The 24,648-nt window shown below is 22.6% G+C and overlaps 4 protein-coding genes across 5 annotated transcripts; 1 reads left to right on the forward strand and 3 right to left on the reverse strand.

The window, feature by feature from the left end:
* Positions 1–5,876: 5,876 nt before the first annotated feature.
* On the reverse strand, positions 5,877–8,714 carry LOC122505717 (immediate early response 3-interacting protein 1). The gene is made up of 3 exons (XM_043617514.1): positions 8,518–8,714; positions 7,227–7,328; positions 5,877–6,038 (listed from the first exon to the last, which is right to left on the reverse strand). The coding sequence occupies exons 1-3, from the start codon at positions 8,606–8,608 to the stop codon at positions 5,983–5,985; spliced, it is 249 nt and encodes an 82-aa protein (XP_043473449.1). The 5' UTR covers positions 8,609–8,714; the 3' UTR covers positions 5,877–5,982.
* A 70-nt stretch (positions 8,715–8,784) lies between these two features.
* Positions 8,785–13,235, forward strand: LOC122505715 (G patch domain-containing protein 4). Its single transcript, XM_043617511.1, has 2 exons — positions 8,785–8,940; positions 11,407–13,235. The coding sequence occupies exons 1-2, from the start codon at positions 8,892–8,894 to the stop codon at positions 12,759–12,761; spliced, it is 1,404 nt and encodes a 467-aa protein (XP_043473446.1). The 5' UTR covers positions 8,785–8,891; the 3' UTR covers positions 12,762–13,235.
* On the reverse strand, positions 12,770–15,388 carry LOC122505716 (GATA zinc finger domain-containing protein 1). Its single transcript, XM_043617513.1, has 3 exons — positions 14,833–15,388; positions 14,260–14,462; positions 12,770–13,782 (listed from the first exon to the last, which is right to left on the reverse strand). Exons 1-3 carry the CDS (start codon positions 15,109–15,111, stop codon positions 13,569–13,571), a joined length of 696 nt encoding a protein of 231 aa, XP_043473448.1. The 5' UTR covers positions 15,112–15,388; the 3' UTR covers positions 12,770–13,568.
* A 668-nt stretch (positions 15,389–16,056) lies between these two features.
* On the reverse strand, positions 16,057–24,570 carry LOC122505714 (UPF0430 protein CG31712-like). 2 transcript variants are annotated; one of them, XM_043617510.1, is made up of 6 exons: positions 24,041–24,570; positions 23,405–23,554; positions 23,079–23,126; positions 21,682–21,907; positions 19,511–19,594; positions 16,057–17,196 (listed from the first exon to the last, which is right to left on the reverse strand). In XM_043617510.1, the coding sequence occupies exons 1-6, from the start codon at positions 24,181–24,183 to the stop codon at positions 17,032–17,034; spliced, it is 816 nt and encodes a 271-aa protein (XP_043473445.1). In that variant the 5' UTR covers positions 24,184–24,570; the 3' UTR covers positions 16,057–17,031. The 2 variants fall into 2 exon arrangements, with proteins under 2 accessions (XP_043473445.1, XP_043473444.1); XM_043617509.1 differs by having other exon boundaries at positions 21,682–21,958.
* Positions 24,571–24,648: the final 78 nt, after the last annotated feature.

Below are 24,648 nucleotides of genomic sequence, written 5' to 3' on the forward strand. Positions count from 1 at the left end.
ACCATTTTCCACAGGAATTGAATTGTTTAAAAAACTTTTTATACAATTCGTATCAAGAATTGAATTATTTTCATAAATAATAAAATTCTTCCCAAAAATGAAATTATTTTCAAAAAATTCTTCGAAATAATTCAATTTTTTAAAAGAAATTAATTATTTTTAAAATTTTAATAAAATTAATCGAAACAATTCAATTATTTTTTAAATAATTTTAATTAAATTATTCGAAACACTTTAATTATTTTGAAAAATTTTTAATATTATTTAAAAAAATTCAATTATTATTTCCAAAAAATTTAATAAAATTCTTCACAAGAATTCAATTATTTTTACTAATAATACCATTTTCCACAGGAATTGTATTGTTTATAAAACTTTTTATACAATTCGTATCAAGAATTGAATTATTTTCATAAATAATAAAATTCTTCTCAAAAATGAAATTATTTTCAAAAAATTCTTCGAAATAATTCAATTATTTTAAATAATCTTAATTTAATTTATTAAAAGAATTTAATTAGATATTTTTAAAGTTATAATAAAATTAATCGAAACAATTATTCAATTATTATTTCCAAAAATTTTAATAAAATTCTTCACAAGAATTCGAATTATTTTTACAAATAATAAAATTTTCTAACAGGAATTTAATTGTTTAAAAAACTTTTTATACAATTCGTATCAATTTATGAATTAAATTCAATTATTTTAAATAAACTTAATTGAATTTCTGAAAAGAATTTAATTATTTTTCAAATCTTAATAAAATTAATCCAAACAATTCAATTATTTTTTAAACAATTTTAATTAAATTATTCGAAATACTTTAATTATTTTAAAAATTTTTTAATATCATTTTAAAAAATTCAATTATTATTTCCAACAATTTTAATAAAATTCTTCACAAGAATTCAATTATTTTTACGAAAAATAAAATTTCTACAGGAATTTAATTGTTTAAAAAAGTTTTTTTTATATAATTCGTATCAAGAATTTAATTATTTTCATAAATAATAAAACTCTGCCCAAAAATTCAATTATTTTCATAAATAATAAAATTCTTCCCAGAAATTCAACTATTTTCAAAAGTTTCAATAAAATTCTTTGAAATAATTCAATTATTTTTTTAAATAATAAAATTCTTAACAGAATTTCAATTATTTAAAAAAAATGTATACAACTCGTAGCAAGAATTCCATTACTTTCATAAATAATAAAATTCTTCACAAAATTTTAATTTAATTCAATATTATTTTTAATACCTATGTATAATTTAATTGAATTCCTAGAAATAATTCAATTATTTCTAAAAAAAATTATAATAAAATTTTTCGAAAAAAAATTAATTATTTTCAGGAATTTTAGCCGTATTTTACGTAACAATTCAATTATTTTAAAAAATTTTAATAAAATTCTTCCGAAGAATTTAATTATTTTCATAATTAGTCAAATTCGTCTGTAAAATTCAATTATTTTTAATATAATCTAATAAAACTCATAAGAATTTAATTATTGTTAAAAATTTAAATATAATTCTTTTTAAAAATTTAATTATTTCTAAGACCTAATAAAATTCTTGACAAGAATTCAATTTTCAAAAATTTTGATAAATCTCTTGTCAAGAGTTCAATTATTGTTCAATTTAATATTCAATTACATTTAATTCTCCGAAGGAATTTAATTAATTTTAAAAATTTTTAATAACATTCTCCCAATCAATTCAACTATTTTTAAAAATAAATTCAATTCTTGTCAAGAATTTTATTAAAATTTTTGAAAATAATTAAATTTTTTCGCCTTTTTTTTGTCACCTATTTTTAGAAAATAATTCACCTTTTCGCACCTATATTTTAAGGGAAAATGATTTCCCTGAAATTAATTTAACAAAAATATTTCTGTAAATTCCTAACTTTCTAATTCGTAGAATGTGATTAAAAAAAGAAGTTTTTAAATTGAAAAACTGTATTTATCATTTTGTATAAAAGTATGGAAATAATTTTTATTCCTTTTCTAATATAAGAAAGTAAAAAAAAAATTAAATAAATAGGGTAATTAAGATTTAATTTGAATCGATAGAATCAAATGAATCATGTTTCATTTCATGAAACTATTAATTGCAATATTACAACAGCTAGAATCAATAAATCTTTGATGACTTATAAATAAGGAGAAGGAAGTGAAAAATCTAGTTACATCACTTTACACGAGCAATAAGCCATTGAATTGAATATAAGAGACTTGTTGACTTTGATGAGATCTGAAAATCGATTGCAGGTCAACGTTTTTTTTTCAATAAAAGGATTTTTCTCCTAATACAATAAATTTACAATATTGTATTTGTTTTTTTCTCTCCACTTTTTTTTTGCTAACTCGAAACAAATACAGGCTGTGAATGAGAGAAAAAGACTATTATATATGAAAGAAGAGAAAAATCTTATTGCTCTCAATAGGATTGGTGGAAAAAAAAAATTTTTTTTTTCGTGTAAGAGTTTAGTTTCTCGCGTTTATAGACATTTTATAGAGCATTAGATTAGACGAATTATGGATTATGTACGTCTTGCAAAATTGAGTTGCGAGTCTCACGCTTAAAACGGCAGACGCGTCGCAACACTTTCCCCTAGTTTATAAATATATATAGGTATGTAGTCATTACGTACTTTACAAAGTACATGCGTAAAACTTCAAATGAGAAGATGTTAGATACCGTGTTTGAGAAAATATTCTGGCTTACTTCCCCATATACTGATGCTATCTTTTTTAACGCCATTTCTATTTCTTTTTTCCTCTTAGAAAATAAATGGCAAATTCCTTAAATTGGAAATTTAATATTCATTTGATTCTCATTTAATTTAAGAAATAATTTTTTGTTTCATAATTTATGTTTTGAATTTTAGAATCAGTGGAATTCTAATTTAATGTTTTGTCGATTACTTAAATAATAACAGAAATTAATTAAACAAAAAAGTTTTCAATATTAAAAATCATTTAATTTGTAGATTTAAATTTAAATTTAAATTTGAATTTGAATTTGAATTTAAATTTGAATTTAATTCTAAAATATGAATTCAAATTTTTACAAATTTAAATTTGGAGAATCAATTTTGTGATACTTTTTTTGCCAGAAAAATTTATAAATTATTTTATTTTCCATAATTTTATTTTAATAAGTAAATATTTCTTTAATTTTAAAAAGCAATATTTTTGCAATAATTATTTAAAAGAAACAATTAGAAGAATTTAATTAAAAACTTTTGGGAATAATTAAATTTATTCACGAAATACAATTAAAATAATATTGAATGTAATTGAATTTTATCAAAATTTTTGAAAATTATTTTTTTAAGAAACAATTCAAGGAAATTTATTAAAATTTTAGAAAATAATTATTTCCAAGAAACAATTAGATGAATTTTATTAAAATTTTTGAAAATAATTGTTTAGAAGAAACAATTAGAAGAATTTTACTAGAAAGTTTTAAGAATTTAAATTTATTCAAGAAATATAATTAAAATAATATTGAAATTAATTTAAATCTTAAGAATTTAATCAAAATTTTTGAATGTAATTGAAATTTTTTAAAGAATTTTATCAATATTTTTGAAAATAATTGAATTCTTTCAAGGAATTAAATTGAAATTGAACTGAAATTAATTCAATTATTATCAAGAATTTTTTCAAACTTTTTGAAACTGATTGAATTCTTTCAAGGAATTTTATTGCAATTTTTTAAAATAATTAAATTTTTTAAAGAAAAATAATTAAAATTATCTTGAAATTAATTCAATTCTTCTAAAGAATTTTAACAAACTTTCGAATATAATTTAATTCTTTTAAAAAATTTTATTACAATTTTTGAAAATAATTGAATTTTATCAAGAAATGTTATTAAAATTTTTGTAAATAATTAAATTCTTTCAAAGAATTGAAAATTGAATTTGGCATGAAACTGAATATAATTATTGTAAAGAATTTTATCAATATTTTTGAAAATAATTGAATTTTTTTAAGGAATTAAATTGAAATTGAACTGAAATTAATTTAAATCTTAAGAATTTATTCAAAATTTTTGTATATAATTGAAATTTTTTAAAGAATTTTATCAATATTTTTGAAAATAATTAATTAAATTTCTTCAAGAAAATCAATAAAAATTATATTTAAATTAATTCAATTCTTCTAAAGAATGTTATCAAAATTTTTGAATATAATTTAATTCTTTTAAAAAATCGTATTACAATTTTTGAAAATAATTGAATTTATTCAAGAAATTTTCTTACATTTTTTGAAAATAATTTCATTCTTTCGAAGAATTAAATTGAATTTGTTGTAAAATTAATTTATTTATTTTAAAGAATTTTATCAATATTTTTGAAAATAATTGAATTATTTCAAGAAATTTTATTACAGTTTTTGAAAATAATTAAATTTCTTTAAAGAATTCAATTAAAATTACATTGTAATTAATTAAATTATTTTAAAGTTTATCAAAATAATCAAAATTTTTTAAATAATTTAATTTTTTCATGGAATGTCATAAAAATTTCAATAATTAATTGAAGAAAGTTTATTCTATCAAGAAAGTTTATTGAAATTGTATGGAAAATAATTTAATTACTCTGAAAAATTTTGAAATGAAAGTAATTCAATTTTTGTTACGAATCTCATTCAAATGTTTGTAAATGATTTAAATTATTTTAAAGAATTTTATTAAAAACTCTTGAAAATAATTGAATTCTTTTTAAACATGTTATCAAATATTTAAAGAATAATTGGATTCTTTCGAGAAATTTTATTGAAATTGTATTGAAAATTATATAACTTCTGAAAACAATTTTTTTTTATTTTTGTAAAATAATTGAAATCTTCCAAAGAATTTTATTACAATATTTATAAAAAGTAATTGAAATCTTTCGAAGAATTTCATTAAAACTGTATTGAAAATATAATTCAAACCCTGCTAAGAATTTTATTATTTTTGAAAATACTTGAATTGCTTCATGAAATTTTATTAAAATTTTGGAAAATAGTAAATTGTAATAAGTATTTTGAATAAATTGTAATTAGTATTTGGAATAAATTGTAATAATTAATTAATTAATACATAAATATTGCCGTTCATCTAAACGTTCGAAACTTGAGGAACATTATTAAAATTATTTTCTAGAGAAAAATATACGAACAATAGAAATTTAGTATTACTCACAAATCAATAAAAAAAAAGAAAAGAAAAGAAAATTTGCACAATAAGAAATTTTGTTACGGCAATATTCACGGCTATAAGAATAATAATAATTGTTGTTAAGATGAACAAAAATAATAATGACCTCTCTTCTTTTGTCTTGGCAAATATTTCTGATTCAATAAAATATTCTGGTCAATAATCATGGTTTATTGCGTTATTTCGTAATAGTTTATAGTATCTGTTAAAGGTAAAAGTACGCGCAATTTAAAGACTTCCAAGTCTTGGTTGTAACCGCAAGAAGCACTTGATTTAAAGTTGCGGGTGATTAAACCACATTATATATTTTCCCTCTCCTCATTATAAAGAAGAAACAATGTTTCTATAATTCAATTCTGTGGTTTATGAAGTGCAGAATATTTATTTTTCATAATCACCTGCGATCCGTCTTTCCTTAAATTAATTCATGGGGGGGGGGAGGAGAATAAATAATTAATTTAAAAAAAAATAAACCAATAATGAAAATTAAAATAGATACGTTAATTGAAAAAAATAGTTAATTAAATTAACAATTAGGTAATTGAAGTAAAAAAATTAGACACTTTAATTGAACCAAAAAAGAAATGCATCAGTTGAAGAGCAAAAAAAATTGTCAAAACTGTTGAGAAAAAAAATGTTTTCTGAAAAAATATTGTTGTTTCAAGTAGAAAAATTCGGTTTATTTTATTTTAAATTACGTAAATTCGTTTACAATAAATATAAAGATTTGATAGCTTACATTAATTTGAAAGAAGTATTATTCATCATCCAAGTATCATTTTCACCACTATAGTTAATATGTTGAGAAATATTAACGGAACTGCAACAAACAGATAATTGATTAGTTAATAACGAAAAAAAAAATTGTAAATTTTACTTAAAAGTATTTAAAACCAAAAAATAATTTTTTCTACTTCGCAGGGTTGCCACGCTTTTGTTCTTTTCAAATTCCCTTACTTTTCCAGATTTTCCAGGTTAAAAAATGAAATTTTTCCATGTTTTTAAAACGAAAATTATTCGAAAACATCAATAACTTCATTTTTAAATAAATATTTAATCATTATTTTTTTATTGAAATTAAGATATTCAAAAATTTGAAATTTAATAACATATAATAATAAAAACTTGCAACAACAACAAATTTTAATAAATTTTTTAAGAATAATTGCATTTTTCGAGAAATTTGATGAAAATTGTATTACAAATAATTGAAATTCTGCCAAGAATTTTATTAAAAATTTTGAATAATTGAATTTCGGAGAAAAATTTTATTATTTATAAAGATAATTGTGACGAGAATTTTTGTAAATTTTTAAACATAATTAGATTTCTGCGAAGAATTTTATTAAAATTATTTTGAAAAAAAATAAATTATTGTTACGCAAAGAATTGCATTAAAATTTTTGAAAATAATTTTATTCTTTAAAGAAAATTAATTAAAAATGTATTGAAAATAATACTTAAATTTTAATAAATAAATTGTAGCAAAGATTATTAAAATAATTTAATTTCTTTGATAAATTGAAATGAAATTTTTATGAATAATAACTTTTTTCGAGGAGTTCCATTAAAATTGTATTAAAAATAATTGAAATTCAGCATTGAGTTTTATTATTTATAAAAATAATTGAATCCTTGTAAAAAATGTTATTATTTATGAAAATAATTGAATAATATTATGAAAATAATTTGTAAATAATTGAATTCCTGGGAAATTTTTATTATTTATGAAAATAATTAAATGTTTGCGTAGAATTTTATTAAAATTTTTTTTTTAACTAATTAAATTCTTTTAGGAATATTTATGAAATTAGTAGATATTAAAAATCATTGAATAGAGGAAAGTTTTTAAAAATAATTAAAATTTTGCCAAAAATTTTATTAAAATTTTTGATAATAATTAAATTTCTGAGAAGAATTTTCCAGGTTTCCGGGTTTTGTAGCAACCCAGCTTCAGTAATCAATTTATTATTTGTATTATTTTATTATAAATAATAAGGACACTTACACCTCGCCACCGTTCTGATAGATCGGACTAAATTTAACATTTGTGATTTTATTGTAGGAGATTCACCAAATCCTTGAATATTTTGTCTAGCTCCCCATCCAACTAAAAAAGATTCAATTAATTAAATTAAATTTCACTAATTAATTAATTTCAATTCATTTCATTAAACAAATTTACTTATTTCTACGATTAAAAATGTCCCTTAAGTTCTAAACGTTCAAATAAACGAAATTCATTTATTTTTTCAATTTCCCAAAGTTTTGAACGTTCAAATTCAACGGAATTTATTTTCTCTTTAAATATTTTTAAAAATTACTATTAAAAAAGAATAATTAAAATTTAAATATTTACAAATTTAAGGATTCATTTTTTTAATATACGAAATTACTTTTTTTATAAAACAAATACAAATTAAAAGAAGCAAAAAAAAAAAAAAAATATCGTGGTTCATTTAAACGTTAAAAACTTTAGAAACCTATTTTTTCTACAAACTAAAATTTTATTGCAAAATATTGCATCAGGTATTAGAAAATAAATTATAAAATTTATATTTTATAATATGATTTTCTAAATAAAAAGAAATAAAATAGAATAATATTTTATAATTTATAGTAATTTGTATTATTAATTATTTATATAATAAATTGTAAAATTATAAAGATTCGAAGTGTCCAATTTTGTTTTTCCTTTCTACATTAGTCAGTAATTTTTCAAAATATTAATACTGTCAAAAAATTTAATTCATTTGAACATCCAAAACTTGTGAATCAACATGCAAAATATTTACAATTACTTGCTGAATTTTAATCAGATTTAACCTTTAAACCGCTCTAAAAATCCTCCAAACTTTTAATAAAGAAATCGCAAGCTTTTCACTCAATCTTTAAAAGGTAAAAAATTTTTTGTTTATAAAATTCCATATTACTAAAAATATTTTTTCCATATTTAAAATAATTTTAAGTTATTATAATTGTTATTTTTTATTATTTAATGAAAATTTAACCGAATGTCAATGCTAGTGTAGTAGAATTAGTTTATTTAATCGAAAATTTTGTCATAAAAAAATGTGTGAACCATGCGTCGACGATGTCGAAATTTCCGAAAGTATAAATATTACCATTTTTTCGTTATACTTCATGAATAATTGACTCAAACGAAAATATAATGTCCACTAGCTAAGAAAACGTTAACATTTTCGATAATCAAACCACTTTGTTTATTATAAATCGGAAAATAAATTCAACTTTAACAACCTAACCTCACTTTTTTTTAACTTTTTCTTAAAACTCACTTTTTATTAGAAACCTTTCCTCGTGTAGTACACAAATAGCATTAAGGCACAAAAGGGAAGCTTCGAATAGAGTCCAGAGAGTAAATGCCATTTTTTCTATTAATAAACAATATTGTTTATATTGTATTGTAGTTTAAAAACACCTCTTGACGTACACAGAAAATATTAACGACAATACCGGCGGGCCAATGACATTAGCCATCTGTACAAAATTTACAGAACTACATTGATATTACCGACAGAAGGTATGTGTCAAGTGTCGCCATCTGGATTAATGTTGTTTACTACGCACTTTAGCATTATCGGATCTCATCTCCATATGCATATAGTAATATAGTGCTAATGATTATATTTTTTACATTTTTTATACGAAAATGTCTGATTTTGGAAAGTTGCAGTTAATGAAATATGGCTGGACCGAAGGTATATTCTGTTTTTCATTTATTTTTCTATATTTAGTTCAAAATCTTGAATAGTCCTTCGAAATAATACGCATATAATTTTCTAACCTCACTTTTTGTATTTTCACTTTCTCTTAGAACAATAATAGTAATTTAATATTCATTAAAGTATAGGAAAGACTCGTTTTTCCAATGTTTACACTTTCAGAAATTTTTAGTTTTTTAATTTGATGTTTTTTTTATTCCTTTTGTACTTTTTTTGTTGACAGGTCCTTAGAATTTAAAGCCCCCGAAAATCCCTTTGTCCTTTTAAACCCATGTACTAAAAATAGATATGCCATGGGAGAAAATAGAATTTAGAAAAGAAGCTACCAAATACAGAAGTTTTAATTTAAAAGAAAAAAATATTTTTCATTTAGAAAAAAATATGTAAACTAATTTTGAAATTCGATAACGAAAGAATTGAAAGTTTTGTCTTTTGTGTCTAATTTTTGACATTTCTAGAAAGTCATTTTGTCTTATCTACTACGTATTGGTTGAGTATTTGGAAATAATATTTAGAAAGTTAAAATATAGTTAAAAGTCCTTTTCATTCTGATTAGTAAATTATTTACTAGGTATTTGATTTTTTTCATGTCAGAAATTTGTAACAAAAACAAACAAAATAAAACAGGGAAATTAAGGAAATTGAAACTTTTTTCGCCTTATTTTCAAAAATTACGACTTTTTCGACTTTTTTTACAAATATTGCAACAAAATACACCATTTTTTAGTATAAAATGCAACTCATATCGATTTTTAAAGTACAAAAAATAACTATAAACAAATCTTTCAAAAATTATTTTAGAATCACTTTTTGATTAAATTTTTATATATATTTGTATTAAAAATCTTTTTGAATAATTGAAATTTTCTAAAATTTAATTGAAAATAATAAATTTTTTTCAAGTATTTTGTTACTGTTTTGGAAAATCAACTTTTGAAGAATTTTAATTGAAAATTTTGAAAATAATTGAATTATCAAAAATGTTAATGAAAAACTTTTAAATGTAAAATTTAAAATTGAAAATTAATGAAAATTAGCTTCTTAGTTTTTAAAATTCAATATTTTCAAAGATATATTTCCGAAAATTCAAATACACACATTTTAGAGAAAAAAATCATGTTAACAATTGTTAATTAAAATTTATCAAAAAATTAATTAGTTTTTTTTAAATTACTCAAAAATTCTTTTAAGAAATTCAATCATTTTCAAAAAATGACACTAAAATATTTTTCAAAACTAATTCTTAGAATTGTTTTATCAAAATTTTTTGATTTAATTATCTTCGAACAAAGTGAATAAAAATTTACTTTTTTAGACTTTTTAAAAAATCTATATAAATAATCGTTGTTGATCGTTGTATTCCGGTAATCTGTTCGCAATTTGAAGTTAGTTGATGATGCTTTTTTATTTCCTAACTTTTTAAACATTTTCAATTTTAAAATTAATGTACCTATTGAAAATCATTGAATTTTTGCAAAGAATCTTATCAAAAAATTTGAAGAGAATTTAATTTAATTTATTTGAAGAATTTTTTTATTTATGAAAATAATTGAATTCTGGCGAAGAATTTTACTATTTATAAAAATAATTGAAATGTTTCGAAGAATTTATTATAATTTTAGGAAATAATTGAATTGTTTTGAAGAATTTTATAGAAATATTTGAATATAATTAAATTCTTTCGAGAAATTCAATTAAAGTTGTTTCAAAAATAATTGAATTTTTGTAAAAAAATTTATTAAAATTAAGTATATTCAAAATAAATTGAATTCATCAGAAGAATTTTATTATTTTTTGAAAATAATTAAATTCCTTCAATTTTTTACGAATATATTTAAAAACTGCATTGAAAGTTATTTTAATTTTCATATAGAATTTTTTAAAAATATTTTGAGAATAATTGAATTATTTTTAGAGAATTTTAAATTCTTGTTGAAATTGAATAAAATGGAAATTTTTGAAAATAATTAAATTCTTTCGTTCAATTTTATTTAAATTTGATTAAAAATAATTTTATTCCTGCAAAGAATTTTAGTATTTATAAGAATAGTTGAATTGTTTCGAAGAATTTATTAAAATTTTAGGAAATAATTAAATTTAATGGAAATATTTAAAAATTATATTCTTCCTAGGAATTCAATTAAAATTGTTTTGAAAATAGTTGATTTCCTGCAAAGAATTTTACTATTTATAAAAATAATTGAATTCTTGCGAAGAATTTTACTATTAAAAATAATTAAAGTGTTTCGAAGGATTTATTAAAGATGAATTCACGTTGGATTGTAATTATAATTTTTAGAAATTATTAAATTTCATAAATTTTACACATTATCCGTAAACTTTCATATTTTTCTGTAAAAAGAATTTTGTCAGGGAAAATAATTGTATAATGTCAATAAATTATCAGAGAAATTTATAAACTGAAAATTGTTGTTTTTTCAGGCAAAGGTTTGGGAAAGGACGAAAATGGAATCGTTAAGGCGATCAAGCCAAAAATGAAGTTCGACTTAAAAGGAGTTGGACTCAAAAATACTGACGAAAATTGGTGGCAATCGGTTTACAACAAAGCTTCGAAAAATGTCACTGTCGACAAGGATCCCTCAGGTGTCTCAGTGAAAATAGTTGATAAAAGTGCGAAAATATTTTCCAAAAACGAAGATTTGGAGGACCTTCAAAAAAAGTACAGAACCGGCGTCAAGGAATTTATAAAAACCTCAACTATAAAAGACGGACACACCGTTCGTGAAGATGCTGTTGAATCAAAACTAAAAATCAATTTCGACAACTTAATGATCAGCGACGAGGAATTATTCAAGGCCTGCGGAGGAAGAACAGCTCACAAAGGTGCCAGACACGGTTTAAAATTAAATGGTAAACTTGCCCGCATTGCAAAACAAGAAGAGGAACAATTATCCCACACTTCCGATCTAGCCGAAACTAACAACAATAGCACTAAAAAAAAGAAGACCCGAACAAAGAAGAAAGCAGTCGAAAAAGAAGAATTTCTCAAAGACGAAACAATTGAGAAAACCGAGGAATCAACCAAGAAGAAGGAGAAGAAGGAAAAGAAGAGAAAACGAAAAGAAATGGATGCTGAAGGCGACGAAGCTGCCGATGATGATAAAAAGGAAATCGCTCATTTAATGAACAATTACAAAAGTCATAAGTGCCAATTAACCAAACATCAGAGGAAAGCGAGTCGAAAGAGAATAACCCAATTGGTTGAGATGCTCGATAAAAATTTCAATATCGACGAAGATGAAGCTAAAAACGAAGATGAAGCAATGAAAAAACTTTCCGAAGGAAGTAGCCAAAGGAAGAAGAGAATAAAACTCGAATCCCAAATCGAAGAAGTCGACGATAGTGATTTAGTTTTACAAACTTCTTTTCCATTATTTCGCGAAGGTGAAGATTATCTCTCAGTATTCAAAGATCTCACATTTAAACGCTACGAGGAACAGGATCCAACGAAATTCTATCCTGACACGCACAAGAGAATTAATAGAAAAGCAAAAAAGATGGATAAATTAAGTGATGAACTTGACTCCATGTGTTCACTTGACGAGACGACAAGCAGGAAAAAAGAAAAGAAAAAGTGTAAAAAAGCCTCTTTTATCGATTTCGACGATTGTTACTCGAAAATCGACGCAAAAAAATTGAATAGTAAAATTGAGAAAAAGAAGAGAAAACGAATGATTAAAGCCAGTGAACAATTGAAAAAATCCGTAGATAAACGTGTTTCTAAATTAAAGCCGATCTGCGATAAAAAATATGTGTATGCAATGAGTTTATCATAAATTTTCCATTTTTTTTTTAATTAAAAATTTATTAATTTCTAATTTATAAATAGTTTCTAATCTAGTGAATAATTCCGCATTTTGTATATTCGCGAAATCAATTTATCGATATTAACAATTTCTAGTAATTCGTATTTTGTATATTCGCGAAAACAACCGAGAATCAAGTACTGCAATTTTTAAATGTTTTTTGTTTATTCATTATGCGAAATCGATATTAATTTCTCTAGTGAATAATTCGTATTTTGTATAAATTCGCGAAAACAACCGAAAATCAAGTACTGCAATTTTTAAATGTACAGTAAAAAAAATGTTTACTTATTGTTACATTTGAAGCCATTAATGTATAAGATAAATATGTAAGCGAACAACACAACTATTATTAAATAATTAAGTTAAATTTATTATACATGTTATCGATTATTTTACATTTAATAATGATTCTTACTTTCAATAAACGAAATTAATTTCCAATTTTAAGGAATTTTTTTTCTTTTATCTTAATCCTTTGTTTATCACTGTGTCGACGAAGAAAATAGAAAAATTTAGCAAATTTCTACGAAAATAAATAATTTTCTTCTATCACTACATTTAGAAATTTTTTAGTCTTAAACATCTTTTTTTCTATACTAATATTGAATATTTTTCGATTTTCTATACTTGTTTTACTAAAGATACAATTTTTTTCTGTTAGTAACGTGAACAAAAAAATGTCTTATTTACATATTATGCACTGTGAAACTTAAATATCTCTTAGCAGGTTCATTTTGAGCGAATCTTTCTTCTTTTCCTTAATATGAATGAAATTTATTCATTCATGGAATCAATTTCATTTCGAATTGACGTCCAAATGTAACCGGAACCAGCACCAGTGTATGGAATGGGATATGGACTGTTTTTGAGTCGGAAATAATCGGAAGGTGCGTGCATTACGAATTCCATGTATTCCAATTTTCGGGGTAAATCTTCCTCTGGACCAATGATATAAGTTTCGGGAATGAATCCATCTTCTGGCGGTGGACTGTTAAATAATGATAAATTAGATTTTTTTCAATATTATTCAGTGAATATTATTACTATAACTTCTTCAAAATTATATTTATCATTTCAATTGCATTATTATTTTCTAGAATATTTTACTAAAATTCTTCTTCAAATCAATTGCTTTTAATAATTTTTGAAAAAGTTCTTTGAAAATTTTTAAATCCATTTGTTTATAATTTAATTTTATATACGAAATTTCGATTATTCGGAAATTCTTCGATTAAATACCATACACTAGTAACAAAAAAATTCAATGAAACTTTTTTCTGCGAAGAATTTTATAATTTATTAAAATAATTGAATTCTAGCGACGAATTTTATTAAAATTTTTTTAAATAATTGAATCCTTTCTTGAAAATTTATTAAAATTGTATTGAAAATAATTGAATTCGTACAAATAATATTACTAACAAACTTAAAAGAAAGAAAAATCGAAAAACCTTGATTTTATTACCTAGATGCTGTTGGCAAAAGCCACGTAACCGCTGCACTTTTCTCGCAATATTGATCGGTTAATAATCCACGAATTTGAGCGTAAAAAATCCCCCCATCCTCGTCTTGCATTGAAACAACATCGCCAACTTGAAAATAAGAACCTTTATAAAATACGAATTCACTAGTGACGGTCGTTGACGTCGCAGTTGGAGCTTTCATCGGCTGCAAGCAAATATTTCACTAAATAAAAAAATTGTTTACGTAAAAATTCTAAATCTAATTAGAATATTTTTATTCTCTGACAAAATTCAGAGCTTTCGACAATACTAACATAATTAGAGTTAGTTAAACAACAAATTAACAAAGTTAGAATTACTTGAACTCAAAACTGGGAAAATTAGAGTTAAATTATCACAAAGCTGATGAAATTAGAGTTAGATTAGCACAAAATTGACATAATTAAAATTAGATTAGCAGAAAACTAACAATAATAATATAATTAATAATTATAACTTGTAAACGAACAAGTTAATTACAAAACTAAAATTTAGTTGGATTAAAAATTATTGAATAAAATTAGCGATAAAATTACCGTTTTCTTAAAAATATGCCGCCTTCCTTTACCCTTTGGTACAACATTTTTCGATGGAGGTGCTGTTGGATTTGTCTTACAATAACGAGTGACCCTCGTACTTTTTCTTGCGGGCTTAGAATTTCCATTTTTCTCCTCATCTTCCTTTGGGACTTCAACAGTTGATTTTCTTTGTTCCTCTAAACAATCATTACAAAAATTCCCCGTCTCCGTTGCATGCCAAAGTATTGTTTCTTTAGTTGCACACTTTGTACACTCTGGTTTCGTTCCCAAAGGCATTGAAAGTTTAATTTGTTTATACTCACAATTTAGAAGATATTTTTCAACAAACAATAAATTTTCTGAATTTTATCAACATTGACTATATAAACAAAGTGTTTAATGTTTCCTTGTTTTTTTTTCTAAACACTATACATTTTTTAAATTTATACACAATTATCGCAAAGTACTTGGTTTTTTTTTTGGAATAAACAACAATTTACACATCAAGCAAAGTGCTTTAATATTTTTTAAAATTGCAAAATTTTTAGGTTATTTCCAGGACTCAGGTAAACAGACGCATGCGCATTAAGTGCCAAGGGGTTTAAAACTTAAGGCGAATTTTTAACAAAACCGCGTTTATTGGCTGATTGTCGCCGCGTAAATTTAAAAAAAAAACTATGGAAATTGATTCGAAATATAAAACAATTTATTATTTTTCAATTTTTTTAAAAAAACAAATCTGACTGTTATTTAGAAATTGAAAATATGTATATAGTGAATCGAAATAAAAGATTTTCTTTTTCTGAATTATTCGAAATCAAATTTGATGAAAATTGAAAAATTAAAATAAATTGTGAATCAATAATAAAAAAAATTTTTTTTTAATTATTCGAAAACAAATTTGAGGGGAATTTAGAAATTAGAATAAATAGAAAAAAATTTTATTTTTTTGAATTATTCGAAAACAAATTTGAAGAGAATTTGGAAAGTAAAATAAATAATGAATCAAAATAAATAATTTCTTTTTTTGAATTATTCAAAAACAAATTTAGAAATTAAAATAAATAATGAATCAAAATAAAGAATTTCTTTTTTTGAATTATTCGAAAACAAATTTGAAGAGAATTTAGAAATTAAAATAAATAATGAACCAAAATTAAAAACTAATTAAGTTTATAATTTTTCTTTTTCTAACAATTCTTAGAATATTTTTAAGCATAATAATAATAAAAAGACAAAAAGTTATTAATAAAAAAGAACTGTTTATTCTTCAAGTAACAAGTCATCCATTACACACTATTATAGTAACTGAAACTCGTGACTTTATTCAATAATTGCAGATGAATAGAAACACATCAAAAATCACAAATTCGTATGTTTCTCTAGCTAAAAAAAATTATGTAAAAGTATAACGCCCTAAACATTTTATTTCTGCAACTATTACAAATTCTATTTTATCACTTCAGTTGCTAGCTTAAAAAGATTAACATATTCTAAAATTCGACTTTCAATTATCGCTTTTTTCTTAAGCTTAATATTTTTATTCCTTTTTCTTTCATATTTTTGCATGAAAATTTCATATATTCACGAGAGAAACAATTCAACAAATTCGAATATCGAAAACATGAGAATTTACAAAGAAAAAGAAACAATCAATTGAAAGCGAAAAAAAGAAAATATAATACAATTTTGAAATTTTTTTTGCAAATTAGAATATTTTTAATCTTCTCAGGTGTAATTTACATTTAAAAAAAAACTATCCTATCGAGAATCAAAAACGATTCTAAAAATTTACTGATCTTTGGAAAATTCTTTTCAATCTTTTTTTTTTCTTTCTTTGCGAAATTTATAAAACACAATTTTCCTCAAAAGATCATCATTCAAAAGTACATAAAGGTAAATTTAAAAAAAAAGGAATAATATACGCAATTTTGAAAATACTTGAAATATAGTAAAATTTTACAGTGAGTTAAAAAAAAGGTGTAGTGAAAATTACAAAAAATTTAAATAAAAGAAAAGAAGAATAAAAGGAGAAATTTTCAAGTATTTTCAAAAGCCTATATTATAAATATAAATGATTATAAATCTTGCAAATTTACAAAGCGCAATGAAATTTACAAGTTTAAAGGTTCATTTTTGTTAATCAGTTTTTAAACTGACATTATTAAGAATGTTTTCAATATATATATAATTATATTATTCAATTAGGCCCGAGACTCACGTTACTGATTTTAGTGAAAAAGACAATTTTGGCCTCGAATTATTTTTTCCAAGAATCTTTTTCTGTTCTTCTTTCACTCGTTTTTCATGTTCTTTTCTCATTTTTTGCCTTTCTTCTTCCATTAATCGTTGCTCCTCGACCATTGCAAGTCTTTCCTCGGCCTGTGAAATATTCGATATTTAGTTAATGATTTTATTATTAAATTATTATTGAAAATTAGGTATTGTTACTGATTTTCAAAAAATTAAATCATAAGTTAATGATTGTCGATAAATAATAATTTCATTATTCATTCTCTTTATAGTTTTCTTTTATTTATTTATTTTTATATTTAGCTTTAATTTTTTATTTTGATTATTCAATTTACTATTTATTTAAAAAAGCGAAAACAAATTGTGTCAATTAAATTTAAAATTATTTTTTAAAAATTCAACGAAACAATTGAATTTCTTTCAAAAATTATTATCAATTATTATCAAATTTTGATAAAATTCTTGGCAATAATTTACTTATTTTTATAGATAATAAAATTTTTCTGAGGAATTCAATTATTTTTAATGCAATTCAATTATTTTCAAGTTTTGATAAAATTGCTTGAATGAATTCAATTATTTTATTCAATTTAAAAATTGTAATAAATTTCTTTAAAATATAAGATTTATTTCAATAAAATTTAACGAAATTTTCAATTGTTTGAATATTTTTCAATTAAAAAATTGTAATTTAAAATTGTGAGAAAAGTTCAATTATTTCCTAAAAATTTTAGTAGAATTCAATATAATCTAATTTTTAATTGCAATTATTAACAAACACGATTATTCTAGAAACTTGAAAAAATTTTTTAGTAAATTCTATTAATTATGAAATTTTTAATTAAAACTGTTTTTAAAAAACTCCATTATTTACAAAAACTTCAAAGAAATTCTAATTATCTTCATAAATAATAATATTCTTCACGGGAATTCAATTATTTTTAAATCAATTTTAAGGAAATTTGTCAAATTTTATTTTTTTAGGTCATTTTAGGTTTTTACAGTTAAAATTTAATGATTTTCAAATAATATTTTTCAATTTTTAAATATATTCTTTTCTTTATTACAATTTTTAAAAATAGTATTATTTTTAAAAATTGTAAGAAGTTTCTTTAAAATATAAGATTCATTTCAATTAAATTTGACGAAATTTTCAATTGTTTACATATATTTTAATTAAATTATTTTCGGGAATTCAATTATTTTGAAGAAATTGTAATTAAAATTTTTCAGAATTTTTTAAATTAAATTATTCATTGCTTTAGTAATTTTGTTAAGTTATTTTTACTTTTCGTGATTTATTTTTCCTCAAGAATTAAAATTGTCAAAAATTACAATTTCAAATCTTTTGAAAATGATTTATTTATTAAAATTGTAACTGTAATTCTTCCGAAATTAAATTATTTTGTACAATTTTTAACTGGCAATCTTCTCCTCTAAATTAATTTTAAACTACTTTTTAATAATTTTAAAAAAGTTTTTTTAAAAATTAATTTTGAAAAAAAGGAAAGTTTATTTTTTAAAATACGTCTAAAATTAAATTGCTTTTAATTAATTTTAACGATAATTCCATAATTTGAAAATTGTTTAATTAAATTTATATAATTTAAAAATTGAACGAATTTTTAAAAATTTTATGAAAATTTTTTTAAAAAAAAATAAGTTCTTCATAATTTTTAATTTAAATTATTTAAAATTAAAATTTTTCTAAATTTCAATTTGAGAGCTTTTTAAATTTAAAGTAGTATTTTATATCAAGAAACTAATATTTTGTTGCAATGTGTAGAAAAAAGTAAAAAAGTATCGCCTATATAGTTTTTAAATTCTTTATTAAAAAAATATTGCCGTTTTTAATTTAACTAATTTTTAAATGGAAATTAAATTAATGTTTACTTTAATTTTTTTATTTTAACTTAAAATCTTTTTTAGTATTTAGTACCTTTGATAATTGAAAGAATTGTTTCTCTCTTGGTTTATTTATATAAATGTATTGTTACACTTCGTTTTAGAATTTGTTTAAACTTTTTTTATTTTGTAATAAAAATATTTCAACATTTATTTTTTTAAAAAATTAATTCTTCATTGCGAACGATCTTCATTAATATGATTAATATGTTAAACGAAAATTGAAAATATTATTAAGTCAAGAAAGAAGAAACTAAAAAGAAGTAATTTTTTACTAGTTGTTACTTAAAAGTCAATTATTACAAAATAATTTATTTAGAGAAGAAATTCAGTTAAAAATTCCAGAAAATAATTGCATTTTGGTAGAATTGCAGTTGTAATTTCTAGAAGTAATTACTAAAAAGACAATTGCTCAAAAATAATATGAATTCGGAGCCAAAATAAAATAAATCATCGTATTTTTTTCGTTTCTCAAAATCTTACCTCATTTTTTTCTTTTCAATTAAAAAATTAGAATCTAAAATTAAATAAAACTCACCAATTTCTTTTGTGCTTCCTCAATTTTTCTGTTGTTTTCCTCCATGATCCTCTCGAGTTCCTCGCGCTTTTTCCGCTCTTCTTCCTACAATGACAACAAATTCGGTTTAAAATCGAAGTGATGTTGACGGTTTAACTCTTCTTGTTACACCGTTCATATGTCCAAAAATTACAGTTGTTTTCTGTGTACAGCTTAGCTTTTACACATCCTAAGAAACCTTTTGTTTTTTTTTTGTTTTTGTTTGTTTGTTTTTTTTTTTAATTGGGAAGGAGGAGACAGGGGTCTTCCGATTATAATTTTTTTGTTTTTGTTTGTAACAAACAATCTTGACTGCAAAGTTGTCTTGACGTTAAAATCGCGCCTATAAACATTATCCTTCGAGAGCCACATCGATTTGCTTTCAGCTTCAATCCAATAATCGTGACTAAATTACTCCAAAGCATGAAAAGAAAAGAGAAATATGCTCAATATTTTTGTTGTTGTTGTTGTTGTTTAATATTGTTAAATATCATGCAAAATGTGAGAAAAATATTTTTTATAAATATAAATGTAAAATTCTGAAAAATTTTTTTTTCCAAAATTCAAACCAAGTAACAATTTATAGTTATTTTTATTTTCTATACAAGCAGAATGAAAAATAATTCTATTTATTTATAGAAATAATTGGAAATTATTATTTATAAATTGTTATTTATTTTGAAATTTCTAGAATTTGATGAGAAAGAAAAACTTTTCAGAAAATGTTTTCTTTTATAATATTTTGAAATGGAAGAAAAATAATTTGAACCTGGAGGACGGAAAACCCTTATCTAAAAAATTATTTCATTAGCTGACTGATTATCACGTGGTGCCTAGCAATAAAAAATATTGTTGGTACCAAGGAACAAGTTCGAGCAAAGAACAATAATTTAATAATTTTTTTTTTATAATGAATTATGAATATATAAATTGGATAATACCTGAATGAAGACTCACGCCAGCACGTAGGAGATGACTTCTTCATAGACAATCACTCAGCAGTGAATTAAAAACCGGCTTCTTCTCTTGGTAGTCAGATAGAGGAAGGTGACCTAAGTTTTGCTAGGTCGTGCTTTGTTGCTAAAGGTTTCTAATTTTCGACCCTTCTCTTTTTTTCTACCGTTCAGATTTTAATTTTCCGAATTTTAACTAACACTTACTTTTCAAATACAATTTTTCATTTTATTTTTATAAACAAAAAAATTAAAAACTGAATTTCGGGGAGGAAACAAAATTTTTTGAAGTAAAAAGAAAAAGAAAAAGAAAATAGGATACAAAATTTTAATGAATTAGAAAACCTAGTCCTATTTTTTCTTTTTTTTGCAATAGAATAAATATCTTTATTTGAATAACGAATTAACGGGGAATAAACTAAATTACAGTAACGGGAATTAAAAAATCGATTATCGAAAACTTAATGTCCATAAAAAGGGAGATATTGACGTTATGTATCACTGATGTTCTCTCTTGATGTGCGGTAATATTGCCAGGAAAAAAAATTCTCCGAAGCTTACCGAGGATTTTTTTTTTCTAATGTCAATCAGAATTTTTCACCGCTTCTTGCCTTTTTTTATATGTATAAATATAAATAGATATGTTTATATGTATATAAATATATGTACATGTACAGGTACACAGCTCTGAATTCACAAATATCTGTGTCATGCGCATATAATGGAGGAAAACCTTCACAATACCATTTTTCTTTTTTAGAGAAAGAGAGAGAAAAAAAAATCACTTCCCAACAACGCGACCTCAGTGGATGTTGGAAAGTAGAAGCACTTAGGTTTATTTCGTTCACTTTTATGTCATTTCTTTTTTTCAACCACGGTGCTTCTCACCCAAACGCTGTTACTGTCTTTTTATTAGCGAAATTCAAAAATCATTTTTCTAAAGAAATAAATTTTTGCTTATAAATATGAAAATCGACATCTCTTGCAAAAATGAGTTTACAATTATAAAAATATTCTTGACTTTTAGATTTTAGACTGAATTTAGAAGAAAAGATGTGTTGATTTAGAATTGTAAATTTAGAAGAGAGAAAAAAGAAATTAATGAATATGATTGATGATGGAAATTGAATGTGAGTGAGAAAAATGAAATTAACAGCGCTTGGGCTAACACAGGCCAATGTTTCTTTGGATTGGTCTTACCTCTCGTCGCTTTTCCTCTTCGCGTAGTTTTGCTTGTCGCCATTCCATTTCCTCCATCATTTGTCGTTCCATGGCTCGTTTAGCCTCTTCAACTCTTTTTTGTACCTCGGCCTCAATTTCCTCTTTTCGTTTCTCGAGCTCTTCCTCAACTCTTTTTTGTACAAGTTCCTCGATTCGTTTTGCAGCTTCCTCCTCAACCATTTTTTGCTCCACCTCACGCTGCCGCCTAGAGGCACACACGTATCGAGTGTTTCGTTCTATTTCTAATTCATCTAATCTAATTTACAAAATTTAAGAAAGTAATAATATTTTTAAAATCTAATTTTTGAAATTAAACTGAATATTAGAAACTGGGAATTCTTTTTCAGGGTTGCCACAAAAATTCGATATTATTTTTCCTTTATTTACAGGCAGAATTTAAATTTTTATAATTTTTACAAGCAATAAATTTAATTTCAATATTTTCAAAAATTTCAATAAAATTCTTTAAAAAAATTCAATTTTTTTTAACGTAATTTTAGGATATTTCAATTATTTCAATTGCTTATTCATGAAAATTAAATAATCTTTGAACAAATAGAATTGAAATATTATTAACAATTTGTAACGAATTTCCCTCGATTATTTACAAAAATTTAAGTAAAATTGTTTAAAAAATTCAATTATTTTCTATAGTATCTTAGGAAACTTCAATTATTTAAAAAATGTTCAATTATCTTTAAAGAAAAAGAACTAAAATATTTTTAAAAACTAATTTTTCCAAATTTACTCGATTATTTTCAATAATTTTATTAAAATTCTTTAACATATTTTTTTTAATATTCTAGAATCTATAAATAATTAAATTAATATTTTCCAGAAACATAATTGTTTCCTAATTTTAAATAAGACTATTTAAAACATAAATAATTAATTATAATTATTATTAATTTTAAATTATTAAATTAAATATTAAATTTTCAAACACTTTTGTTTAAATCCTTCTGAAATTCAATTATTTCTGAAAACTGCAATTGTTTTTAACTAAAATCTTTTCTAAGGTAATTATTAGAATTAATAATTAATAACTTTAAAATATTTTTTCTCAGAATTTAATTATTTAAAGTAAATTTAATTATTTACAGTAATAATAAAAAATTTAGGTACTGTTTTAAAATTCATTTTTATTGTGAAAAATAATTCAAAGAGTATTCGAGATTTGAATTTTTCGAAAATATTTTTGAACGCAAGAAATCAATCTTTTTTTTAGTAATTCTAGAAATTTAACATTTTTCCAGTATTTTTGCTAAAATTGACTGACATTTTCCTTATGTCCCTGACCTGTGGCAACCCTGTTTTTCAACTCTTAAAAACAATTGTCGAACACTTAATTATGAATAAGAATTTAAAATTCTTACCCAACTGCACTCGATACGAGGATTTTGTTCGTTAACTCTTTCTTTTTCCTAAAAATGACAAAAACATCTGTTTAAATAATGCATTACCTAACATTTTCTAGAATTTCATAATTTCCCAAACGTAACTTTACAGGTAAAATATTTCAGAAATTAAATTCCCAGTATTTGTAATTTTGAATTAATTTTCTACAATTTGCCAAAAGAAGAAAAAAATTCAAATACTTTTTTCTCTGAATCGTAAAGAAATTAAAAAAAAAAATTACTACATTTTACATTAAATCCAATAGTAAAACGATCAAGACGAAGAAAAAATAAAATTCATTCACCTTTGTCTCTCCATTTCCGCCAATCTTTCAACTTCGTCCATTTTGCGATCCCTTTCTCTGTCTCGATAAGAACGCTTTTTATGGCTGACAATGTGAATATCATCGGAAATATCTGATGCTGAACTGGAAGATGGAGAATGTGATCTTTTCCTGAAAAACAGTATTTTTTAAAATTAAAAAACCATTAAAACACTTTTAATCTACTAAATCTTTACCTGAACCTTTCAGTTAAATTCCCTTGGTATATTTCTAAAAAGATTATTCCGAAAAATATTATTTCGAAATAAAAAACAATAATCAAAAATTGACAAAAATATTCCATCAAAAACCAAATTGAAAAGTAATAATAATTACTATAAACTATTTACCTTCGTATTCCAAATAAAATTTTATCCACAAAATTATTACATTTATTGCTAAATGTAAATCTACAAAACAGGCAAAACAGTTTATTTACATAAAGTATAATAATTTAATATATTCAATACAGCTGATAAATGCAAAAATACAAACGTAAAGAGATAAAAACAAGGAGTGCTCATTGATTAAATGGGAAAAAAACAAGAAGGCGAAAAAGGATATTAGGAAAGAAAATTAATTGAAACAATTACTCAAGATAATTTATATAATAATTACCTTGATTTTGAACTCCGTTCTTTGGGCTTTTCTGAATATTTACTGGTTGAACGTTTTTCACGAGATTTCGATCTTTTTCGCGAGTGCTTACTCTTGTGACGCCGCCTACTCGGCGATTTACTCCGCGATCTTGATCTACCCATTTTTACAATTCTAACCGTTTTTCCTGATGACTCAATGACTAAATGCAAATTCAATTTTATTAATTGATTCCTTTTGGTGAATATAAATTTAAAGCACGTGAATTAATTTCCTACAAGAAAATATTTGACGTAAATTCACGAATTCCTATATGCAAGGAATACGACGTAGGCACCACACAGAGCGATGTGTTTTGTAAATAAATTATCTAACCGAATAAACTTTAGAATTTACTTAATTACTAATTTATATTAATAAGTTTCTATTAACGACCTTCTGGAAACGAAATTTATTAGATTTTTTTGATCAAATGGTATTTTCTTCGTACACTATAGCATTTTATGAACAATTCACTTGACTAATGTTGACTTTTCTTTCTTTTTGAGCACTTTTTGAGGTTATTAATTTGACTAGAGTTGTTTATGGCCGATTTACATGAGTTTCCATCATGTAAATTTACGTAATTT

Source organism: Leptopilina heterotoma, unplaced genomic scaffold (assembly GCF_015476425.1).
Source record: "Leptopilina heterotoma isolate Lh14 unplaced genomic scaffold, ASM1547642v1 Lhet_365, whole genome shotgun sequence".
NCBI lineage: Eukaryota > Metazoa > Arthropoda > Insecta > Hymenoptera > Figitidae > Leptopilina > Leptopilina heterotoma.

Coding starts and splice junctions, on each gene's coding strand:
- LOC122505716 (XM_043617513.1), bottom strand. CDS start 15,111: ATGCCTTTGGGAACGAAACCAGAGTGTACAAAGTGTGCAACTAAAGAA. Junction 14,463..14,832: donor GGCATATTTTTAAGAAAACG/GTAATTTTATCG, acceptor ATTTGCTTGCAG/CCGATGAAAGCTCCAACTGC. Junction 13,783..14,259: donor CTTTTGCCAACAGCATCTAG/GTAATAAAATCA, acceptor ATTATTTAACAG/TCCACCGCCAGAAGATGGAT.
- LOC122505715 (XM_043617511.1), top strand. CDS start 8,892: ATGTCTGATTTTGGAAAGTTGCAGTTAATGAAATATGGCTGGACCGAA. Junction 8,941..11,406: donor GAAATATGGCTGGACCGAAG/GTATATTCTGTT, acceptor TTGTTTTTTCAG/GCAAAGGTTTGGGAAAGGAC.
- LOC122505717 (XM_043617514.1), bottom strand. CDS start 8,608: ATGGCATTTACTCTCTGGACTCTATTCGAAGCTTCCCTTTTGTGCCTT. Junction 7,329..8,517: donor GGAAAGGTTTCTAATAAAAA/GTGAGTTTTAAG, acceptor AATCTTTTTTAG/TTGGATGGGGAGCTAGACAA. Junction 6,039..7,226: donor TATCAGAACGGTGGCGAGGT/GTAAGTGTCCTT, acceptor TGTTTGTTGCAG/TTCCGTTAATATTTCTCAAC.
- LOC122505714 (XM_043617509.1), bottom strand. CDS start 24,183: ATGGGTAGATCAAGATCGCGGAGTAAATCGCCGAGTAGGCGGCGTCAC. Junction 23,555..24,040: donor GAACGGAGTTCAAAATCAAG/GTAATTATTATA, acceptor ACTGTTTTTCAG/GAAAAGATCACATTCTCCAT. Junction 23,127..23,404: donor GCGGAAATGGAGAGACAAAG/GTGAATGAATTT, acceptor TGTCATTTTTAG/GAAAAAGAAAGAGTTAACGA.